Raw genomic sequence first — 24,013 nt, 5'->3', positions numbered from 1 at the left:
GATATAATATATGAGACGTACTCTGGTGAATCATTATTTTGAGAGCGAGCCTAAGACCTTATCTTGTCATTTATACCGTAAATTAATTCAATTTAATCCAAGTAGAATATTTCTTCTCTGTCAATTCGTCATTACTTAAGTGTTGATGTTATTAGTATTATTATTACTTTGTTTGTGCCGAAGTGAACTCTGTGTGGGCATTCTGCTATTATTTGTACCTACTCTGCTATTACTGGCGAGAACCTGTAATTGGTTCTGTAATCCAATGTTATTTTAATCTGTATTTTTTAAGCTGTTGGTTCTCCAGAATTAATAAATAAATAAAATAAATATAAATATGGCATAATATTTTATCTGCAGTTAGATACAGATTGTGGTGAGACAGAGGGTTTTGATTAGTCGTGGACTGTCCAAGTGTACAATAAAATATAAACAATACGTACCTTAAGTATACAGCAAGTCGTCCATCCGTAGAAATTCATTTTCGCATTTTAGTTTTTTTATGTATATATTTTCTTTAATCAAATCATGAGTCATCATAAATGTTGAACTTTGGTTGACCTGCTAGATCCTGAAAGATATTAAATTCACCTCGGTCCTTTTTTAACGTTATGTATGATGTTTCGCCTTTAAGTACATTGCAACGGAACACGTGAATCAAATTCAAAATCAGAATCCACTTCTGATGAGCTGTCTTGTCTAATAAATCCAGAAGCAATGAACGCGCGTCATTGTAATTGTAACACTCTGTATAAACAATCCGCACCAAAAAATAAGTCTACTCAGTTATAGAAGGAGTGAAATGATCATCTCGTATATTATCGTAACTAAATATCTGCATGAGTGTGTGATACTTTCAGATTATTAAGTTACACGCAGATAAAATATTATCCCATCTGCTTAGTGTGCGAAACGCTTAATTTGTTCGACAAACTGCCAATTACCCAAATAATACAGATTTTACATAGTTAAACATCGCACTGCTGGGCACGTGACTCCACTCACACTGAGGCTGCTTCAACTTTTAGTTCGAACGAAGGTTTAGAACAACGAATACGTGGCACTTTTCTGCTGAGCACACAGGCTTCTAGTTACATTCTTTTCGGTGTGCATTTGCTTCGTTGCCCGTCAATGGCTAGCGATTTTAACTCAACTTAGCACTCGCATCTGCAACGTGGATTTTGAAGCGCAGTTCGTATTTCTCAAACACTCAAAATAATTCACTTCATAGCCCATTGAAAACCCTTAAACCTGATTTTTTGAGGCTCAATAATGTCCAATGTAACCGAATGGAAAGAATACACAAATCGACCTGTTTGACGCTCAAGTGACAAAAGAAGTTGCTCTTTTTTAGCGTTTTCCTGGATCAGCATCATATCTTCCATTCCATTATTCTCCATAAATGCACGCTCATCGACTGCTTTGGACTGTCTTTTTTCGAAGGATACATCTATGTATAATGTTTTTTTTGGATTCTATTTAACCCAATTAAATCTACTCGTTGATGTCTGTGTACGATATGGCTTTCCCATCAAACGTGACACATAATGACTTTGACGTTATAGTGACTTCAACATCAAAGCACGCTGTGCTGAAAATTTGGAGTAATTATTTTTATCTAAAACTAAACCGTTTAGGACAAAAAGACAATGTCACCCAAACCGAGGGTTTGAGAACATTAATGTGTCAACATCAATACATGTTTGTCATGAGTCATGACGTCGGAGATACTGCAATACCGCGTAACTAGCATTTTTCATAAGGTATAATTTTCACTGTCAGAACAGTACAATGTCAGTACAGTTAGTGCATTGAAAATTATATCTTATGGAAAATGCTTGTTACGCGGTATTGCAGTAACCCCGACGATGAGACTTTTTTAAATGTCTCCAGGTAATAGGTAATGAATAATTCTGGATATAACCAAACCAACTTAAAATACTTGAAGACCAGTCATTTCAAAGTTCAATATCTCAAAAACGGATCAACCAATTTTAATGAAACAACTAAGTACCACGCCAAGGAAACTCTCTTTCACTTAAATAAAAAACGAAATCGGTCCACCCATTTGAGAGCTTCGCCTTTAAAAAAAACAGTGCCGCGTGGTAGTTATACATCTCGATTTGTTTACAATCATGTCAATGTTTAGCTGTAACTCGTACATGATCCTTCTTAGGACTCCGAATAAAACAGCCGCCAAGCCATCTGCGCGAACTTGCCGAGAAAGGGACACTTATCGCGTTGCCGCTTCGCTAATGGAGTGTCGGTGCCCTGCGGATGTATCGCTTTTAACGCAAATAACTGACGCAGGACTTTGATTTTATCGGCGGACTTTTGTTAAGAACAGTCTCGACTCCATGTTCTATTTATTGTATTCTAACGACTAGATAGCGATACTAAGTGTTCCTTTTTAACCGACTTAAAAAAAGGAGGATGTTCGCAGATTACTCAGTCAATTGTGGATCGATTTTCAAAATTCTTTTTTTATTCGAATGGGTACTCTTCTGAGGTGGTCCCATTGTCACCAAGTCAAGATCTGATGATGGGATCCTAGGGAAATCGAGGGCAAACCTCAAATTGTATAGGTACACCTATGGCCATTTTGGCATTTTTAGCATTAAAATAAGCATTTACATTCAGAAAGTATCATTTGGTAAACTGGACCTGATGAAGAAGACCGTAGATAACCCATGGAACTCGTCAAAGCTAAGTAATGCTCGTTCGTTTATAAACGATCATGATTAATATACCCAGATAAGCGACTAAGAAAAAGCTTTAAGTTAATGATTTTTTCGAACTGATCTGATGCTGAAGCCGGAAGGTAGGCAACGGGACTCTGTTATAAAACAACGTACCTAAGCCGTGTTTGGGCTTAGTGGAATCCTTGTGAGATGTTATTTGGCTACAAATCACTAAAAAGTGAGAAATAAAGATTATTTTTTAACAAAAAAGTGAAACCGACTGTAGCAAACTCCTTGGAGTTTTGCACTTTTTGGTGTATTTTTTGTAAAGTTCTTTTTTTGTACATTTTTCTTTTATGTGTTACTTGTCATTATTGCTTTGTGTTGAGTGGTTGTGTTTTCAAGTCAAATATTATTTATCAATTTTATGATATTATTTCTTCGTTCATTGAGCGCAGCTCAGTGTTTTTAATTCGGTCCGTTCTTCGGACACCAAGAATGCTACGCTCCATTGTCCGCTGGCAAACCTTGAGTTTGGACTTTTGAGCTTCTGTAAGTGACCACGTTTGCGCGGCGTAGGTTAGGATGGGCAGGACACACATGTCGACGAGCTCGAATTGCTGACGTGGGCGTAAAGACGGCCAAGTTGAAGTGGGACTGGGCTGGACATGTCTGTCGAATGAACCCAGAACGTTGGGCCAAAATTGTTACGGAATGGGTCCCTAGTGACGGATACCGTAATAGAGGCAGACCGAAGAGGAGATGGAGGGACGACTTAGATGCCTATAATGTGGGATGGCGGGAGCTCGCCTTTGATAGGCAGGAGTGGAGCAAGAGAGGAGAGGCCTTTGCCCAGCAGTGGGACACAAAAATAGGCTAATAAAATAAAATAAAAAAATCTTCGTTTGCTTTTAGTTATTTATTACAGTCCACTCATACGTTTCACCGACTCCAAAAAAATAAAAAAAATAACGGAAAATAAAACCGACTACAAAACCCTTGAAAATAAGTTTCTAGGTACCTACTAGCTCGAAGTCGGTGACTCAGCACGATCCGACCCAGCAGGATGGATTGAAACCCATAGTATGTAGGTGAGGTAGAAGACTGTTGTTCCATTCCTGCTGGCTCGTGCTGAGGCACCGACTTCGAGCTAGTAGGTACCTAGAAACATATTTTCAAGGGTTTTGTAGTCGGTTTCATTTTCCGTTATTTTTTTATTTTTTTGGAGTCTGTTTCACTTTTTGTTAATTTTTTTTTGTAACTACAGTGTATGTGTAGAGAAGAGAAATTTAACTGACGCTTCACTTATAGAAAAATATTATTGATAATAGGAATACATTTACATAGGTCCTTTAGTTTTAGCATTTTCTGTGTATCTAGGTATATTTAAATGTTCGGCAACCCTAACTTGACTCCAGTGACGAATTTCTAGGTAATTGACCAAAATTAACTAACGACGAGCAAATTTAGACATCGAAATTTTATTTATTAAGATATATATAATTAACAATTTATACTATAAAACCACGTCTAGAATGCTTATAAGACATGCCAGACAGTTAATTGTATTTATTTCATAAACTCATTGAAACTAATAAAAATGTTCCGCTACTTTTCTGGACCACTTCTTAATAAATAATTGACCAATTAATTAGTGTAATCAAATATGTTTATTGCCAGAAAATAGTTAATAAAAAAAGGTATTAGTGCTACTATTAATTAGTTGATTTTCATCATCATCCCAGCCTATATACGTCCCACTGCTGGGCACAGGCCTCCTCTCAGAACAAGAGGGCTTAGTTGATTTTAACTGCTGTAAACTGCTGTACGAAAACGATAATAATAATCCGTGGTAAATCTATAACGAATCTACTTTAATATTCCCAAATTCTGTTCACGTCGTGATGACTGGTACTGAGATTAATTGGAGCTATTTTAACGTGGGTTATGATTGGCCTATTACTATATTTTGATTAGCATGTGGATTTGCCTATTATTATCAAACGTACTAGAATAATAACATCGTTAATCATGTAAGTGCTTAGTATCTTAGAAAACTTCGAGTGGAAGACTCAAACATGCCTCGGCCCATCCATCTTCCACACTATTTACCCGAAGTGCCCTCGGGATGAGAAAGTTATTAATTAGTTTAGTTGTTCTAACGGTTAAGCAGTTCATCTGGTTAAAATAAAATATAAGTAGATACACAGTTTAATTACAGGCTTTTTTATCTGCAAAATTAGTGGTTACAAGGATATTATAATTTAAAAAAAAATATAACAAAAAAACCGACAAAATAAAAATAAAATTGAACCGACTAAAAAAACCATGAAAATAATTTTTTACTAGTCTGAAGTCGGTGCCTCAGCACGAGCCAGCAGGAGTGGACCTATAGTCGTCTACTTCACCTACATATCTACTGATATTTTAGACTTCAATCACTCCTGATGTCTCGTGCTGAGGCAACGACTTCAGACTGGTAGAAAATTATTTTCATGGTTTTTTAGTGTTCAATTTTCTGTTATACATTTTTTGCACGCTTTTTAGTGGAAATAATCTGAGATAAAATAGTTTAATGTTCAATGTTTAATGTCAAATGCTCGACACTTTTTATGAATGATTGCTTTTTCTGATGCAGAAACGTTCATTATTGAGGAGTTCTGGTGCTTCACCACCCGTTCCATTGTACCATATGCATTACGAGTATAAATTTCTTAGCAACTTTCTGTCTTAAAGTAACTGAAATTCAACCCGTGCAGTTCTTGTTATTTGAGTAGTAGTTCTGTTGGTCAAATGTGGTCTTCATCAGTTCCACTTCACCAAATTATGAGTTTCAAGAGCAAATGCACGAGTTACTGCTAAATACATACATAATATGGGTGTTATACAATTTGATGTCCAGCAGTCTTATCTAAATATTTCGCAAACAGATCACTGAATAGAAAAATTGTCTTAGCAGAAAATGGTTTTAAAAGATCGATCCAACGATACCCCACACTATAAGGTTAGTCAAAAAACAAAATCACCCCCACTGTACGTCGATGGGAGGCAAAGTAAAAAAAAAATACCTTTTATTTATTGTACCACTTTGTCGGCGTGACTGATATGTATAATATTTATACCAAAATACAGCTTTCAAGTACTATCGGTCACTGGGCTTACTCGCGGACAGACAGACAGATAGACAGACAGCCGGACAGACTTGGCGAAACTATAAAAACAACCCAGTCATATCGAGTTTAGGCTCATTTAATTTGTCTTGACAAGTACGGGTCTAGATGGTATTCAAGGTCTGATGACCACACTTACGATTTAATTCAGCACTTAGGAGTAAAAATAGTGCCTTAGTGACATTTTTCGAGGAATTATAATTACCGTCCGTACACGTGTTACATGACTATAAAATGCTATAAAAATATTAAAGGTTTATATTTTAATGAATAGGTGGCTTATTAATTTACTGCTTGACTTGCAAGGCTTTCTTTCGATAGGTTTTATGTAAGTAATGTCAAATCAATCAGACCCTCTAATTAAATTTTCATTAATTTTCTTTTGCGTTAGGTACCTACATAACGTGCTATTTTTAATTTCTGCCGCAGTCTTACAATTTAAAGTTGACCACCTATATTGCACTGTATACATACCAATTTAGTAATTTAGTTTTTACAAAGTACCTATCTATTTAGATTTACATAGATGTCCAAAATATATTTTTTTTAATTTTACCTCTGTGTCGGTGTAGTTAACATGTACAAAATTACACGTTTCCAAATACAAATACAATTATTTTTATTTTGCGTAAAAATGTAGTACAAAAGACTTTCTACAGATTTATTATATGTAATAATATAGATAGATAGACTTTGAACGCACACGTGCGTCGGTGGCACCAGTAGAAGTCAGGTGGCAGCGAATGAGTTTAAAAAGATCGAAATAAAGTTGATCGAAATATTAAAAAAAAACATCCAATTGCGAGTAGGACGTACTTTGGGTAAACAGGATTCTTATACTGTGTAAAATTTGGAGACTAGTAGCTCCACAATCGTTTGGCTGTAAAACATATATATGATAGACGGACAGATAGATAGACGTATGGGCACGTGAGTGACTGGAATAGTGCGCCGACTGGTTCCTTTGAGTGCGAATCCCTAAAAACGCAGGTATAAAGTTAAGCTTGTTGTTGTTTGTTGTTGATTTAGATAAATGTAGCCGGCAACAAAGTGTGACAAAGCTACACAATTTATCTGTAATTTATACATAATATTATGACTTTTACCTGGAGGTTCTGCCATTAAACTGTTATTCATGTGAGGAACCTTACAAATCTCTCATAAATCATGGTTCGCTATGGGTCGTTACTCGCACATTTCCTGTAAATCGATATTTACGATCCGAACCAGTTTCCTACAGTGCGTCGACGTACATTTATAGTGTTCCGAAGAGTGTCCCATTTTCGTAGTATTTAAGTTTAAATCGTTTTATAAATATCGTATCTAGACGATATACAGTTCTGCTTACTTACTGCATGCTGTCTTGTCAGTTTTAAGAAGACGTTCATTTCAATCTTACTGCTCACTCAGAGTTAAACAACCGAACGTCCCTCTAATAACTAGCTCACCCCAGGAATAATAAGTAGGGGAAATAATTCTTGTATAAGCCAAATTTGGTTTAGGTAAAGATGCTTTAAAAGTACTGATGGATGGAGGTGAAGCTAACGGATAGGGGGGGAGGTGGGGTAAAGGTCCGTCCACCTGTCACCAGCCTATATCCCATGAACCGTGATAGTTAGACAGTTGAAATTTTCACAGATTATGTATTTACTATACTAAAAACAGGATAAAATAAATATTTAATTCTTTCATACAACGAACGTAATTTTTTTCCGTTTTTCCTAATGAATGTTGTATAGATGGTACAGAACCCTTCGTGCGCGAGTCCGACTCGCACTTGGCCGGTTATTTAGTTGCTCTTAAATAACGCGTAAACGGTGGCCCATAGCAAGAAAAAATCTTACATAATTTTACTTTATATACCAAAATTTTCTACAAACAAGATTTTAAAACACTTCGCTAGAATCGAAATGTAAAGAGTATGGAGGGAAAAAGATGGACAGTAAAAAAATAAATTTTCTTTAAGAAGAAGATCAATTAACTATTATTATTATAGTATTGGATTAATGAAAGAGTGTTAAATAAAATATAATGATTTAAAAACTTATTTTAGTCTACTAATTACTATCCTACAATATTATAAGCACGAACCTACTAATATTATAAACGCGAAAGTTTGTGAGGTGATGGATGGATGATTTTTATTCCCTCACGCTGAAACGGTTGGTCGGATTTTAGTGAAATTTAGTACTTAGACAGCTGGACGTCTGAGTCAACGAATAGGAGGGTACTTTTTGTCTCGATATTCCAAAGGAATCGGGGTAAAATCAGAAAATTATAAACTCAAGGATTTGACATGTAATTCGGCGCAGGTGCTTTATACGCAACGTTAATGAAATCCACGATGTAATTCAGTGACATCCTGGAATTTGATTTCAACTGCTGAATCTTATGACTTATGCGTGTGAATAAGTTGAGCTCATATTAATTAATACCTACAGTTAAGTATATCTAAATACTTGATCTACTTGATAGTGAAAAACCCTTGAAATACCGTGTAAAAATCCGTTGCGTGGCTTAGTAGGAGTGTGCGGATATGGAGACAGGTAGAAAAAAACTAAATCGCTTACCGCGTGTCGAAAGCGATTTAGTTTTTTTTTCTCAAACATCCAAGGAAATGTCGTTCTTATTAGCTTCGTGATAATAGAACGCCAAATACGTCTTTGTATAGCACTTATTGAAGATTAGATTTTGCTCGCGGTTTCGCTCGCGTTATTTACATAGATTTACTTTCTACGATCCTTTCTTCATGTTTGGATTGATTTTCCGACAAATACAGTATTATTAGTTAGGTAACATTTTTGATCAGCCAGCTATTGCGCCTGGTTGGTGCGTTGGCAAAAAAATACCAACTGGCCAGCCAGCTGGTGTGCCTGGTTTTTCCGTTGGAGAAAACTTACCAACTGACCAGCCAGCTGGTGCATCTGGTTTGTCCGTTGGGAAAAAAATATCAACTGACCAGCCAGCTGGTGTGCCTGGTTGTTCCATTGGGGAAAACTTACCAAATGACCACCTAGTTGAAATGTCTGGTTTGTCGATTGGTAACAGCCTAGCGACACTTCATATAAAAAAAACAGACCAGCCAGCTGGTGTGCCTGGTTGTTCCATTGGGGAAAACTTACCAAATGACCACCTAGTTGAAATGTCTGGTTTGTCGATTGGTAACAGCCTTGCGACACTTCATATAAAAAAAAACACAATGTTTGGAATTATGAACGTACTTTGTACCAACATTGAAAACTAAGACACTCTTGCCAAATACAAGAGTTGGTTAATGTTCTGTCCTAATATACCAACCCCGACACGCTAATTTAGCCGCATTATACTTCACTTCGTGTTGGCCAGCATGAGAATGTGACGTACGCCATTGACGCCCGCCATCAACATAGATGAGAGTGTGTATACTGGTAATAGATAGCTAACTTCACGTATATTTGTGGTCTCGACTTAAGCGCCACCAAGCGGTTGAGTCCGTGACTAAATGTATTCTATATAGATGTATAGCTACGATAGCTGTCTATTACGTATATATATTGATAGGTAGGTGTGTAGTGTTAGTTAAAAGTAGGTATGCATAACACGACCAAGCTAAGTTTGCACCTCGCACTTAACAAAAACAGTAAAAAAAAATTAAATTGAACAAATAGGAAACGAAAATTCGTAAGATGCGATACGTATCGGCGACAAAGAATGAAAGCTGTTAATGCTAAAATTTTCGTCTCCTATTTGTTGAATTATACATTTTTGAACTGTTCTTGTTAAGCGCGAGGTGCAAACATAGCTTGGTCGTGTTACAGGCAAAAGGCGGCAGTCTTACGCCGATTTCAAGTACATAATTTCAAATAAAAATTTACTTGGATATGATTAGCAAAGAAAACTGTTAACGTTCAAATCAAAGACAGCTTTTCAATGTTGCCAGCACTGAAATTTAAATTTCAGCTATTTCGTGGCAATCATATTCAATTTCCGATTTAAAATTTTGTTTAATAGAATAAATCATAAGTAGTTTTACTTTTAGGCGCATAAAATGAAAAAAAAAATAACAATTTAGAATAATAATAATAATATGTTATGGATTTTTACTTCTACGATTTTTTTTTACCAATGGTAATAATGTGTAACATCAAAGCTTATCAGCGCCACCTAGGCGATCTTTAGAGAGATCGAGCGCGTGAGTATTATCTTATGAGACTCATCCAATAGATGGCGTTTTTACCAGTGCTCTATACTTTGTTCTAAGATAACACAGCATGGCCATCTGTCGCGCGGTGTTGGTGTTCTTATTTTCACTAAAAGTATTAAAAAACTGCAATTAACTGCATAAAAAGATATTATGGGTGGCAAATCTTTGCGAAAATGTGAAATTTGTGGTGTCCGGAGAGTAAGAAGGTTGAGCAAAGATATACTTACTTTCGGCTAGATTTCCGCTTGACCCAAACAGGTAATTGTATTGTATGTTTTTTTAGATATATAGGTAAATTTGAGTGTAAACAGCTTAAAAACAGTGTTAATGATAGTCGCATTAACATTAAATTATGAGCCTAAATAATATTTAGCATTGCCATATTTTCATATAATCATTACATAGTGCCGTGTTGAAGTTATCGATATTTTTTTTATTTTAGATAGAATATGGGTTAAATATACAGGCAATGAGGATTTGGTCTACATACCCATCTGTATGGGTATGAATGAGGTTGAATTAAAACAAGTTCATTTGTGGAGATCATTTTCTTCGTAATATGTTTAACAAACATGGAAATAGATTGAAGAGGAATCCCTATCCTACATTAAAGCTGAATACACCACTTTCGGACGAAATTCTGGCAAATTTCCCTATTTGTAATCATAAACAAGAGAAGGAAAAAGGTAATAGTTTATACTTTTTTCTTTAACTGAAATTAAATTATTATTTATTTATTTGTTATATTTTGTTTCAGATATTTCGCTTGATTGCAATCCTTCTACCTCAAAAACACCTGATTGTACAACTGACCATGGAAATAATCCACAGGCTATTGAACAAGCACATACTTATAAAAAGCGGAAAATAGGTTTATTTCACTTTATTTATATTTTCTTTAACTGATATTAAATTAGTAGGTTATATTATTTTTGTGTAACTGAAATTAAATTATTATTTTTTTATTTGTTATATTTTTGTTTCAGATACTTCACTTGATTGCAATCCTTCTACTTCAAAATCCAAGCAAGCAACTATGGAAGGTAGTGCTCAAATTTTTATTTTTGCGTTGCTGGTAAATTAAAAACAGTATGCTATAGTTATTGTGTATTTACAGGCGCTATTAGCTACCGTTATGAGTACAGTCAATTAAAGTTAACACGCAAGAAGAAAATCTTAAAAAAGTTACAGCGTACACAAATCTTATTAAAATCTCTTTCAAAAACTTCTGTTGATTTACACAGTTTGGATTCAGATATTTTGTAAAATATAGTGACACAACCCTCTCATTCTGAGGGGAGGCCTGTGCCCTGCAGTGGGACGTATATAGGCTGGGATGATGATGATGATGATGAGTGACACAGAGTTTAAAAAACCATAACACAAAACCTCAAGGAAAGCGATGGGATATCAAAAACAAAATATCTGCCTTACAAATATTTAAAAGATCACCAAAAACTTACTGTTATTTGACACATGTTATGTCATTGCCAAGTGTCCGAACAATTCAACGTTTGCTGAGAATCGTACCAATGGAGCCTGGTATTAACGTTGCTACATTAAAACAGCTAAAAGAAATAAGTTTATCTATGGTACCAGCAAACGAAAGAAGATATACTTCAAATGCTTTGCACATTTATGATGGCGGATATAAATTTTACATGGTGGGTCTGTATTGAACATCAGGACATGAAAAAACGTATATGTTTACGAATTATGAAATTATTGATTCTACGGCAATGTTAAATATATAATGCAGAGTTTATAAAGTCAGAAGATGTTATAGCCAATGCTAATAAAATAGCCCAAGTTCAAAGTAAAGCAAAATGAGAAGATATGTAAGTTTTTTTTGTAATTCATTTTACTTTACTGTTAACTAATAAATTCTGTTAATACTCGTATTTATTGTAATCACTTTCTTTTTCAGGTTTCAACTGACTTCTGCCACGAGCTGGACATTTTATTATGGACCTGCGTTCTCAACATTGTTGTTAAGAATTAATTTATTGGAATTACACACATCATAGCTTTTCAACCCTTATGTTTGCAGACCACGAGCTATCAATCTTCTTTTCTTATTATCAATGTGTTTGTCATCAAAATTTTTTTCTTATCGATCAATATTGACTTGGCGCACGCGACAAAGGGGTTCGAACCTTTTTGTATCGAGCCTGACATATAAAATCTGGCAAAAAAGAGTAGAAATTAAAAAGTGGCAACACTGTAGTGTCATCCCTTTCAAACCCTGGAGCAAAAAAGGGAGGACACTACAGTGTTGCCACTTTTTAATTTCTACTCTTTTTTGCCAGACTATACCTAAAGTTGTAAGTACATAAAAAGTTGCGTTTTGATGTATACCTATGAAACATATGCCAATCTACGGAGAAAATTATTACAAACAACAATTAATCTTTGTCAAAATGTCGTAAGTGATATACTTTCTGAGTTATTTCAGTTTGAAAATGTAAAATATGAATAAAATAAAACCATTTAAATTGATTTAAAACTCAATTAAAAACATTTTAAACCACTATCATAACTGGATAAAATTTTGTTTACTAAGGTTTTTTGTATATAAACATACTAACGTTTACCCGCGGCATCGCACGCGTAAATCATTAGATACAGCAGTTGAATTGAATTCCGGGATTTTATTAAATTGTCGTGGGAATTCCCTAAAATTACATCCTGGTTTCCATTGACGTTAAATTAAAACACCCATGCTAAAATTTCCCTTAAGCCCAGCGGTTGTTATTTCAAGATTTTATCCCTATCCCGTGGGAATATCGAGCTAAAAAGTAGCCTATGTGTTATTCCAGATGTCCATCTATCTACATACCAAATTTCATGATTCTAAGCCCAGCGGTTGTTCGTTCAAGATTTTGTCCCTATCCCGTGGGAATATCGAGATAAAAAGTATTCTATGTTAATCCAGGTTACAAACTAACTTTTTGCCAAATTTCATCCAAATCCGTCCAGCCGTTTCAGCGTGAAGAAGTAACAAACATACTCACTCACTCACACACAAACTTTCACATTTATAATATAAGTAGGATACGATATTTAATTTTATTTGCATGTACATGTACCTACACCAAAACGCGACTTTTTATGTACTCGCAACTTTAGGTGTGCCAAAAAGATTCGATACCTTTTCTAGTTTAGCTGAGCTTAGCTGCCATAGCTTAGTTTCGGCATAGCTTAGTTCTTGGTTTGAAACCGGTTTTATTAGTGTACAGCAATCGGTGGAAAAAAATTGTATGGTTATCGTAGCATATTCAACTTGTTCATGTTCATAAATCACAAGATTTTCAATAAAATTTTATTAATGTGCTATTTGTAATTATTTTCCTGGTAAAATGTAAAAAAATAACACAAAATACCTACCTAGGTACTACTTAATATTTATCGATATCGATGGCATAGTGTTACATCTCTAACGCCTTGACATTGACACTTTATGTTGGTACCTCTGACTGTCACTTATATGTTGGTAGAAACTAGGTTCATAATTCAGTTTATGGCTTTGATGGAAGTGCAGTCTCTTAAAAACGTATAGTGATTACTTGCTCAGTGGATTGGTAATAGAGGCAATTTTTTTGTTAATGTAGCTAACGTTTACTAATTGTCCAAATTAATAAAGTTTAGAAGCTGTAATGGCCTTAATTAACAGACAAAGCAAGCAAACTCGACTTCTAAAATCACAAGACGTTTAAAAAGATTAAACTGAGTTCAAGCATCAACTTGAACTTAATCAAATTACGTTGTCCTTCTCAAATCACCCGAAGAATTCCCCTTGCGACGTTTACCAATCAGAGAATACTATTTCATTCCTTACAAATACCCATTTCAAGAATTAATCTGCCTGTGCCGTGGGTCGAGGCATAAAATATTCCTTTGCTAAGGGAAGGGATGAACCGTATTTCTGTGTCTGATAAATTATTACAGCCTTATTCATAAAAAATCCGTAATTGGGGTTTGATGGTCTGTTACTTAGCAGACTGATTAAGCTTATTGGGCGGTTGTCAAGAAGTATGATTCATAAACGCTTGCTAGCAGACTGCTACTTGTTGAGCTGCTGATAGACGGATTAGAAGCGTTATGTTGGCCATCTTGACAAATCAAAGACAAAAAATGGCCTCATTGTGAATTAAAAAAAAATACAGCAGTGACAGCAAATTAGCAGAAAAACGGTTTTAATGCAATGCCAATGCCATAATGATAGGTAAAGTGGTGTATGTAACAAGTTTCGACACCAGCAAAGAGGTACAAACAACCATAGAGACAATTTTACATGCCAGAATTTGTTGAATATTGTAACGGTGGACACTTCGAACACCTACTAAAATAAATTAAAGTATGTGAAAACAATGCATTTTATTCATTTTAGACATAATGTTTCATGGACACATTTACTTCTTAAGACGTACACAATCGATATCTAAATAGAAATAGTGAACAACTTTTTAACTTTTTGGCGGTTAAGGTCTACTATTCAATGGAGGAGTATATGCGTGATAGTTCTGCAACTTTTTAGACTTTATTTAGTTTACTGCATGACTGAATGTGCCTACCTACAAGACATTTATATTTGTATGCCCTCGGGCGCAGCATAGTGATACAAATCTATGATCAGTGTACCAACTATTTTAACCTATGTTTGACAAATAAATTATTTGTATTTGTATTTATAAGTTTTTTTTTTCAAAACAACCGGGTTCGATTCCCGAGCCGAGTACAGGTTTTTTTTAAATGCATGAATGCAGTTTTTTTTTTATTAAAATCGATGTCATGGTTCCTAAGAAGAAATTTTCGTATGATGTATAGTTTTAGACTTTCCCATACTGACCGATATAAATGGGCCACCCTGTATACACTGAAGGTGTATAAAATGTTACCCGACACTGTTTTAGTTATGGGGTGAATGTGTCTTAAAATTAAAAATGTTTTTCGTCTTCCCATTCGAAAAACCCAATCTGCTGATTTACTAAAAATTTTGTTTTTGTATTTCCACCCATTTTCCTGAAATGTTAACTTTTTACCCGACTGCCCGAAGGAGGGTTATGTTTTTCAAGCGTATATATGTATGAATGTATGTATATATGTATGCATGTATGTATGTATATTTTGTAAAAAAAACATTTTTTTTAGTCTTCAATGATATACATGCATTTTATTAGGTTTAACTATAGGTCCAACGTGTTATCTTAACTACGCAAAACCTTTGGTGACTCAGTCCATGAATTTTTAGTAATAATTTGTAAATATGAAATGTCCTTAAATATGTATATTTTTAATTATAAGTTAGGCCTGATCATTGATATACCTTTATACCTACCATTTTTTTAAAGAAGAAACCTACGCCTATTCTATACACAAACATATGAATACATTCACCTCTTAATTACTTGTTAATTTCTAAGTATATCCCAAGATACATTTTATAACCAGTAACTTAATAGACCACAGCATAATATATTTTCCCAATAATTCGGGTAACAGTGGAGCAGCTTGTAACATAATTCGTCACGCACACTAGCATCCTTGCAAATTGTCTCACACCGTTCTTACACACACTACAATATTGAGTTGCCGCATTCACGAACCTTTTGTTTTTAAGCAGCGCGGTATCTAGTCGAGCGAGCGCGCGAGACCAATCATTCATCTAAGACACTTACCTACGCTAAGAGAATATTGAGCCTGTAAAAAAGTGTACTTACTATCTAATACCTTTAAACGAGCAATTATTATTATAACATAACATGCCAGTCTATACTACGAAATGCCAAATTTGACCTTCGTATCTTGACGTCCCGCTGACGCTAATATTATTTTATACGATAGTGAAAGGGACAGTACGATACGAACTTCGATTTTCGAATATCATAGTAGCCCCCGGTATAAAATCTTCGTTTAATACACTTGAATGCAATAATGTTCAATGCACTTGTTCTAAATATTATTAATAAAAACAATCCCATCAAAACATAAATGTGAATTGAGAGCCAAGTTTAATATTATGATGCCTTGATTGTTTACTTTAATGACAAAAGAAGTGAGATAATATATGGGGCCCAAGTTCAATGGTTAGTCCTGTAATTTACTTATAACAATATAAAATATTTTATATCAACTTAAAATATCCATCCCAGCCTATATACGTCCCACTGCTGGGCACAGGCCTCCTAAGAGCTTGGGCCAGTGCGGATTGGGAACTTCACACGCACCATTGAATTGCATCGCAGGTTTGTGCAGGTTTCCTCACGATGTTTTCCTTCACCGCAAAGCTCATGGAAAATTTCAAATGTAATTCCGTACATGAATTTAGAAAAACTCAGAGGTGCGAGCCGGGGTTTGAACCCACGACCCTCTGCTTGAGAGGCGATAGGTCAAACCACTATAATTATAACTTAAAATATAATTTATCTTTATAACTTAGAATAATATATTGAAGCCTAAGGTCTGACTTGGCTAGTTTTCATATACGAATTATCATTAAGTACCTACTAAAACAGTCATGGAAGATCCGTATGTTCGATGGCTAGTTTCTATCAGCAAGCCAAATTTTCGGAAGAATAAAATAAGAACTTACAACTTACGAAGGCTGTTATATAATTCGTATATGAAAACTAGCCAAGTCCGATCTTAGGCTTGAATATATTATTTTAAGTTATGAGAAGAAATTATATTTTAGAATCAGAATCATTTATTATCAATAACATGTTACATAATGAACACATGCACACACTGCTATATACATAGGTACAGATGTCAAAAGAATAGGCATGACCGTCATTGCAGATTTCATATAATCAATAATGAGGACTTATTTCGGATATATATTTTATATTTAATACTTATTTATAATAATTATAGTTTTACAAGGTAAGGTTGTTTATTGTTTATCAAACTTACAATAGTCATCGGAAAGATACTCTTTAATGCTGTATAGCGTTATATCTCACATATTCTCACAAGTTTCAATAAATGAGCCAAATTTGACATGTTTATGTGAAATAGTTTTTGAGTTATGAGGGGATCAAAAGTGGCTCCAAATGGTTGGGGTATAATTACATGCGGTGCTGCTCGCTAGTTCTGTTAGCTTAAATTTGGCTTGACAGGCTACCGGGTGTCTAGATCATGATAATTATATTTTTAACACGGTAAGAGTTAGTCAAATTTAAAAATACGCATAGGATTCCGTTCCTCGCGTATGTATTGATGTTCGAGTAAACGGGATAATTGCATTGCAAGATAATAATGGATGACATCTGCTGTTGGATGAAGCGCCTCATACCTACACTGAGCTGAAATATAACTATTTAATCAATATTAAAATAATAGTAAGTAAATATCATGGGACACTTGACACCAATTGACCTAGTCCCAAACGAAGCGAAGTTTGTACTGTGGATACTAGGCAACAGATAAACATACATACTTAAATGGTACATAATCTTAAACATCCAAGACCCGAGAATAAACATTCGTATTATCCATACAAATATCTGTCCCGGACGGGATTCGAACCCGGGACCTCGAGCTTCCTAGTCAAGTTCTCTACCACTTGGCCATCCGGTCGTCGGATATAATTATACTTAGACATCTTAACATTTAATAAAGGGGGGCGCCATCTTCGTGAGAGAGGTCTTGAACCCGCTCTGGCTCGTATATTTTATCAGCACGTTAGTGAAGAAATTTAATTAAAAAGATGAACAAACTTCTTGCTTGTCCACTACACGAAGAAATACGAGTAGGTATGTATTCTTGTTTTTTACAAATAAAAATACGTTTAAACACCTATATTCGTCGTTTTATAATCTGAAGAATATTCTGGTATTTAAGGCAATTTACAGTTTTTTAAGGACTATTTACAATTCGGTTATTAACCGGCAAAAGTTATAAAAAAACGGTTTTTAACCGAGGTCGAATAGTGTCGGTTAACCAGTTTTTTGGTTAACCGGCTAACCGGTTTGCAAACCTTACCCAACTCCCAACTTAACTCACCTACCAGGTAACTAATAAGTAAGTACAACAACGATACATTCATTCAGACGACCAGGTGGCCTAGTTGTTAGAGAACCTGACCACGAAGCTTGAGGTCCCGGGTTCGATTCCCGTGTCGTGGCAGATATTTGTATGAAAAATACTAAATGTTTTTTCTCGGGTCTTGGGTGTTAATCCATACTTCTATTATAAATGCGAAAGTGTGTTTTTGTGTGTTTGTGTGTATGTTTGTCCGTCTTTCACGTCGAAACGGAGCGATGGATCGACGTGATTTTTTTATGTGGAGATGGTTGATGGTCCGGAGAGTGACATAGGCAACTTTATGTATCTTTCTAACCCCCACCCCCCTTAAATAGGGGGTGGAAGTTTGTATAGAGCTTTCCGCAGTTATTAAGGTAGAAAGCTAAACATTGGTATGCGGACTCTTTGAAACTAACGAAAAATACGTGCATCCAATTTTTTTTTTGGAAATCTGCCCCCATCCCCCTAAAAAAGGGGGTGAAAGTTTGTATGGGACTTTCTTCAGTTTTCAAGGTAGAAACCTGAAAATTGGTATACAGACTCTTTGTAATAAGTAAATAAAAAAATCTTGCGTCAAGATTTTTTTTTAATCTCCATGCTAAACTACCCGCCGATAGATGGCGCTACTAGGTTATTAAAACATGCTAACGATGTGTTTTCTTAATATGTACTTCAACATATTTAAAATGCGATAGATAGAGATAGCGCTACTAGGTTGTTAAAAAACGTTTACATGTGTTTTCTTAATCTGTACTTTACTTAGGTCTGAGCATTGTGGACATCTGTCCGCGCTTCACTCTAAGCACATACGTTACTAAACTTAACGCTTAGACTTTGACGGTCGAGGTTGATTATCTGCTTTCATTTTGGCTATTTGTGTTTAGTTATGAGATTTGATTTTGTTGCCTTGGTTTGGTTTCCGATTTCTTAAAAACGAACTTGCAAGCTATTTATGAATTTCTAAAAGGTCCTCAAACAGTTTGTTGAGAGATAAAAATAAGTGAATTTTGGGGGAGATTTTAAAAATCTTGCAATAGAAAGCTACAATGTCTTCGATGGACAAATTAAGGATTTTAAAATAGAATTTCTGGGAATAAACGTAGCCTATGTCAATCAAAAACAGTGTAGCTTTCTATTAGTGAAATATTTTTAACCCCCCACGCAAAAAGAGGGGTGTTATAAGTTTGACCGCTATGTGTGTCTGTGTTTCTGTGTGTGTGTGTCTGTCTGTCTGTGGCACCGTAGCTCTTAAACGGGTGGACCGATTTGAATGCGGTTTTTGTATTTGATAGCAGGTTTTTTAGCGATAGTTCTTAGACATGTTTTATCAAAATCGGTCCAGCCGTTATTGAGATATTGAACTTTGAAGTGACACAGTCGGAGGTTTTTTAGAAGTCACTAATTTCTATATCCAGGGAATTTTGCATATTCCCGAGGAAAAAATAGGTAGCCAATGTCAGTCAAAAAGGGTAGCTTTCTATCAGTGCAAATGTTTTATAAATTGATCGAAAGAGTCATATCTATCCTGCGGGAACTATGCGATTTCATGGGATAAAATAAGCCTGTTTCAATGCAATCAGGGACAGGGTAGCTTTCTATAGAATTCACGTATTCTTTTATCCCGCAGGAATTATCCTATATAGTGTAGGGGAGACCGAGGAGAGTTGTGACTGAGGAGAGTTGTGACAGAGGTGAGTAGTGAAAACGTCGATATCTTGGAACTTATTAACTGCTAGCGAACTCGCAATAGCGCGCGTTTTTTAGTTCAAGTTTCAAACTATCAAACGAGTGCCACTGCGAGCTCGCTTTACAGTTTAGTACTTAGTAAGTTTAGTTAATAAGTTCTTAAAAATCGGCGTTGTCACTACTCTCCTCTGTCACAACTCTCCTCGGTCTCCCTTACGAAGTTGCGGGCAAAAGAAACACATATAGGCACATTAACGTTTTCTGGAATTCCACCCCTGAACACGACAAACATACAAACACACACTTTCGGATTTATAAATTAGTATGGATGAACTGGAGACGGCTTCATCCTTAACTCGAAAAAATAATTCATCTTTTCTATATAATCTAACCTTTGTAGACAAAAAAAATGTTAATGCAAGCGAATTCCCGGATTATACTTAATATCTCTCTTTGAATGAAAGCAAATGCTGCTATGGGAGGGTTTACGCCATTAATTCCTTAACACTCTTTTTATTTATCAAACTAGCTGTTGCCCGCAGCTTCGGACCGTTGTAATTTTTCTAAATTTTCTTCCGTAAAAACAAAAACGTCCCTGGCAATAATAAACACAATACGAGTAAAAAAGAATTAACGAATATCGAAAATACAAACTGAAATATAGACGCACAGAAAACTCAAAAAACCAGCGCTGGGAATCGAACCCAGGTCCTCGGCATTCCGTGCCGCGTGCTATACCGCTACACCACCGCTGGACAACCGTACAGACACGAATTTCTCCTCAACAACTCTCTCTCCTCCTCAATAACTAGAAGACAGAGAAAAATAATAGACATTGAGCTGTAGTGTCATGCCAAAAGGACTCAGCTCAGCATGTGCCGTAGCCCTGTAACCAGAGCTGCAGCGCACTCATCACTCATTCCTTATTCGCCTTGTTTGCTATCTCTCCCTACCTTCCTTAGTCTAAGTCCTTTAAAGGCTTAAACAGACTACGCACTGTACACGCTAGCTGCACTGTTTAAGAGTACATACAGAGCAACTTCGCGTATACACTAAAACTAAACTAAGCTTAACTTGTCCCATTCTTAATAAGCCCCTGCTTCTAAGCAAAAGCAAAATGTACTTCCGAAATGTGGGGTAATTTTAACCGACTACAAAAACAAGCTTAATTTGTAAATAAAAAGAACTAAAAGTTAAAATAATTTAAATTAGATAAGAAATATACCGCTTTAAAGGTACATTGTATTAAATCTTTGCGTTTATATCACAGTCCCAATTATCAAAACAAACGCATCTAGCACCAAAACTTGTCAAGACAAATTCAACGGTCCAAACTCGATGGGGTTGTGTCGCTCTATTACCGAATTCCTATGGTCACCTTTGAGCTCCACCATCAGATCCTAGTTACCATGTAGTACCAAAGTACTCGTCAACATTAATCAAACGAACCCAACTCGACGGGGTTGTGTCGTTTAATAACCGAGTTCCTATGCCCCCTCCAGCTCCATCATCAGACCCTGAATACCATTTACCACCAAAATACTCGTCAAGACCCAAGCCCTCTTGTTCTGAGAGGAGGCCTGTGCCCAGCAGGCTGAGATGATGATGATGACTCGTCAAGATGAATCAAGCGAACCCAAACTCGATAAGTTTGTGTCGTTTCATTAGGTACGTAGTAGTTTAGGTAGTAGTAGGCCACCTTCCAGATTCATTATCATCAGATCATCTCCCTATCGTAATAATATTGCATTGTTATCCGATTTACACATGCAAGCAAAATTTCAACTCAATCGGAAACCGGCAAGTGGATCAAGTGGATTTCATTTTTAATACAAGTTTTTTTTTAGACAGCATTACTAGATGTTGTCACGCGATTTACTTACATAAGTATCGTATTCTAAATTTCAAGTCAATCTGACTACTGGAAGTTGGTCAAATTTAACCTGCAAGATTTGATTACAGACAGACAGACAACGGGACAGTAGAAAGGCTTATATTAAGTGTTTTTTTTTACTATAAACTTATTTTAGATTGATTTTCACATAAGCGCACAAAAAAATACGACTTTTTTTCAACTGACTTCAAATATGGAGGAGGTTCTCAATTCGGGTATATGTTTTTTTGTATATTTGTTTCGCGATAACTCCGCCAATTGTGAGCCGAATTTCAAAATTCTTTTTTAGTTCTAAGGGACATACTTCCGAGGTGGCCCCATTGACACCAAGTCAGAATCTGATGATGGAATCCTAGAGAAATCAAGGGTAACCCTCGAATTTTTAAAGCACAGCTATAGCGGTTTTGGCAATTTTTACACCAAGTCAAGTATTTACTTTCAGAAAGTATCATTTGGTGAAGTGGACCTGATGATGAAGACTGTAGATACCGGTACTCTGTTATAATTTTTTTTTAACAAAAAGTAAAGTCGACTTTAAAAAATAAAAAAATGACATAAAATGGAACCGACTACAAAAGTGGAACAATAGTCGTATACCTCACCTACGGGTTTCGATCCCTCCTGCTGGGTCGTGCTGAGTCTCCGACTTCGAGCTAGTAGGTACTGTAGTGGACAGATTAAAAGAAAACTGTGTTTTATATTTTTATAATTACTTATATTGTGAATTAACTCGCTTCGTTGGCAGCTCGCATACCTAGTCTATTTAACTCCCTTGCGCTGTCATAATATTTAAAACCCGGCCAAGAGCGTGTCGGACACGCCCGAAATAGGGTTCCATAGCCATAACGAAAAAATTAAGTAATAATTTTCTCAGGATTTCGTATTTTACACGGAATCTTCCGAGTTCTCTTCCAAGAGTAAACAGCGGCCTAAGGTATAAAATATAACTCATTTTATACCTTAGGCTGCTATTTATTCTTAAACTACTAATCATTCTCAAGCAAACTTAGCCGTTATAGTTTTCCTTGAAAGTTTGAAATACTGACTACCAGCTTGAATTTTTCAAAATTTTCCATCCACCGGTTTAGATTTAGGGGGGGACGCTCGATTTTATTGAAAATTTGCACTTTAAAGTTGAAGTTCGCAAAAAAAACAATTAATCGAAAAATCGTCTTAGCAAACCCCTAATGGTTTTAAAAAAACCTATCCAAAAATACCCCACAATATAGGGTTGGATGAGAAAAAAAAACACTCCCACTTTACGTCTATGGGAGGTAGCCTAAAAAAACACTTTTTTTATATGTACTGTTTTCTCGCATAGTTTACACATATATCCGTGCAAAATTACAGCTTTCTAGCATTGATAGTCCCTGAGCAAAGCCGCGGACGGACAGACAGACAGACAGACATGGCGAAACTATAAGGGTTCCGTTTTTGCCATTTTGGTTACGGAACCCTAAAAATGGAAATAGGTTGCCAGTACTAACTGAACGAACACCAAGGAGTTTTACACAGTAAGTACAGTACCTAGAAAATATTTTCAAGGGTTTTGTAGTCGCTTCCTTTTTTTTTGAGTCGGTTTTACTTTTTTGTTAAAAATTTTTCATTTCTCACTTTTTAGTAATTCGTAGCCAAAGTACATCTCACAACGATTCCACTAAGCCCAAACACGGCTTAGTTACGTTGTTTTTATAACATAGTTCCGTTGCCTACCTTCCGGCTTCAGCATCAGATCAATTCGAAAGAACCATTAACTTAAAGCTTCTTCTTAGTCGCTTATCTAGGTATATTAATGATGTTCGTTTAAATGAGCGAGCATTACTTAGCTTTGACGAGTTCCATTGGTCATCTGCGGTCTTCTTCATCAAGTCCAGTTTACCAAATGATACTTTCTGAATGTAAATGCTTATGCTTATGCTAAAAATGCCAAAATCGCCATAGGTGTGCCTATAAAATTTGAGGTTTGCCCTCGATTCCCTAGGACTCCATCATCAGATCTTGACTATGTGACAATGGGACTTTCTGATAGCAGTTCGTTTCTGTGGGGGATGCAGTTCTAACCTAGCCTAACCTATTTTTCTGGTAGCAGTTGGTTTCTGTGGTTGGTTCGTGTGCGAAGTTTCATTTAAAACAAACAAATATTTTTGGAATATAATATTAGCCAAAAGAAAACGTTTGCTTGATTAAACTTGACAATGTAAAATTATGCCAAATGATAATTTGACCAAATGATAAAATGCGAAATGTTAATATGATAGAGATACCTTTAGAAATTAAACTACTGCGATAAGTTTTTGGAAGTGAAATTTGGCGATATACTCGTATCGTCGTCGTTTGGTATATAGGTATATATGCCAGAATAGGTATACAG

The 24,013-nt window shown here is 35.7% G+C and overlaps 2 protein-coding genes across 6 annotated transcripts in view; one reads left to right on the top strand and one right to left on the bottom strand.

Annotated features, from left to right (window-relative positions):
• Positions 1-24,013, bottom strand: part of LOC141431807 (neuroligin-4, Y-linked-like) — a 263,652-nt gene that overhangs the window by 94,111 nt on the left and 145,528 nt on the right. The window lies entirely within an intron of this gene.
• Positions 10,136-12,217, top strand: LOC141439115 (uncharacterized). Its single transcript, XM_074103257.1, has 6 exons — positions 10,136-10,292; positions 10,477-10,720; positions 10,792-10,905; positions 11,021-11,077; positions 11,152-11,872; positions 11,962-12,217. Exons 2-5 carry the CDS (start codon positions 10,594-10,596, stop codon positions 11,298-11,300), a joined length of 447 nt encoding a protein of 148 aa, XP_073959358.1. The 5' UTR covers positions 10,136-10,292; positions 10,477-10,593; the 3' UTR covers positions 11,301-11,872; positions 11,962-12,217.

The sequence above is a fragment of the Choristoneura fumiferana genome, chromosome Z, assembly GCF_025370935.1.
Source record: "Choristoneura fumiferana chromosome Z, NRCan_CFum_1, whole genome shotgun sequence".
Taxonomy (NCBI): Eukaryota; Metazoa; Arthropoda; class Insecta; order Lepidoptera; family Tortricidae; genus Choristoneura; species Choristoneura fumiferana.
This window is presented reverse-complemented; position numbering and strand designations above follow the sequence as displayed.

What these genes read in the sequence shown, in the direction of transcription:
- LOC141439115 (XM_074103257.1), top strand. Translation starts at nt 10,594, where the DNA reads ATGTTTAACAAACATGGAAATAGATTGAAGAGGAATCCCTATCCTACA. An exon ending in TAAACAAGAGAAGGAAAAAG is followed by an intron (nt 10,721 to 10,791) that starts GTAATAGTTTAT and finishes ATTTTGTTTCAG; the next exon opens with ATATTTCGCTTGATTGCAAT. An exon ending in TTATAAAAAGCGGAAAATAG is followed by an intron (nt 10,906 to 11,020) that starts GTTTATTTCACT and finishes TTTTTGTTTCAG; the next exon opens with ATACTTCACTTGATTGCAAT.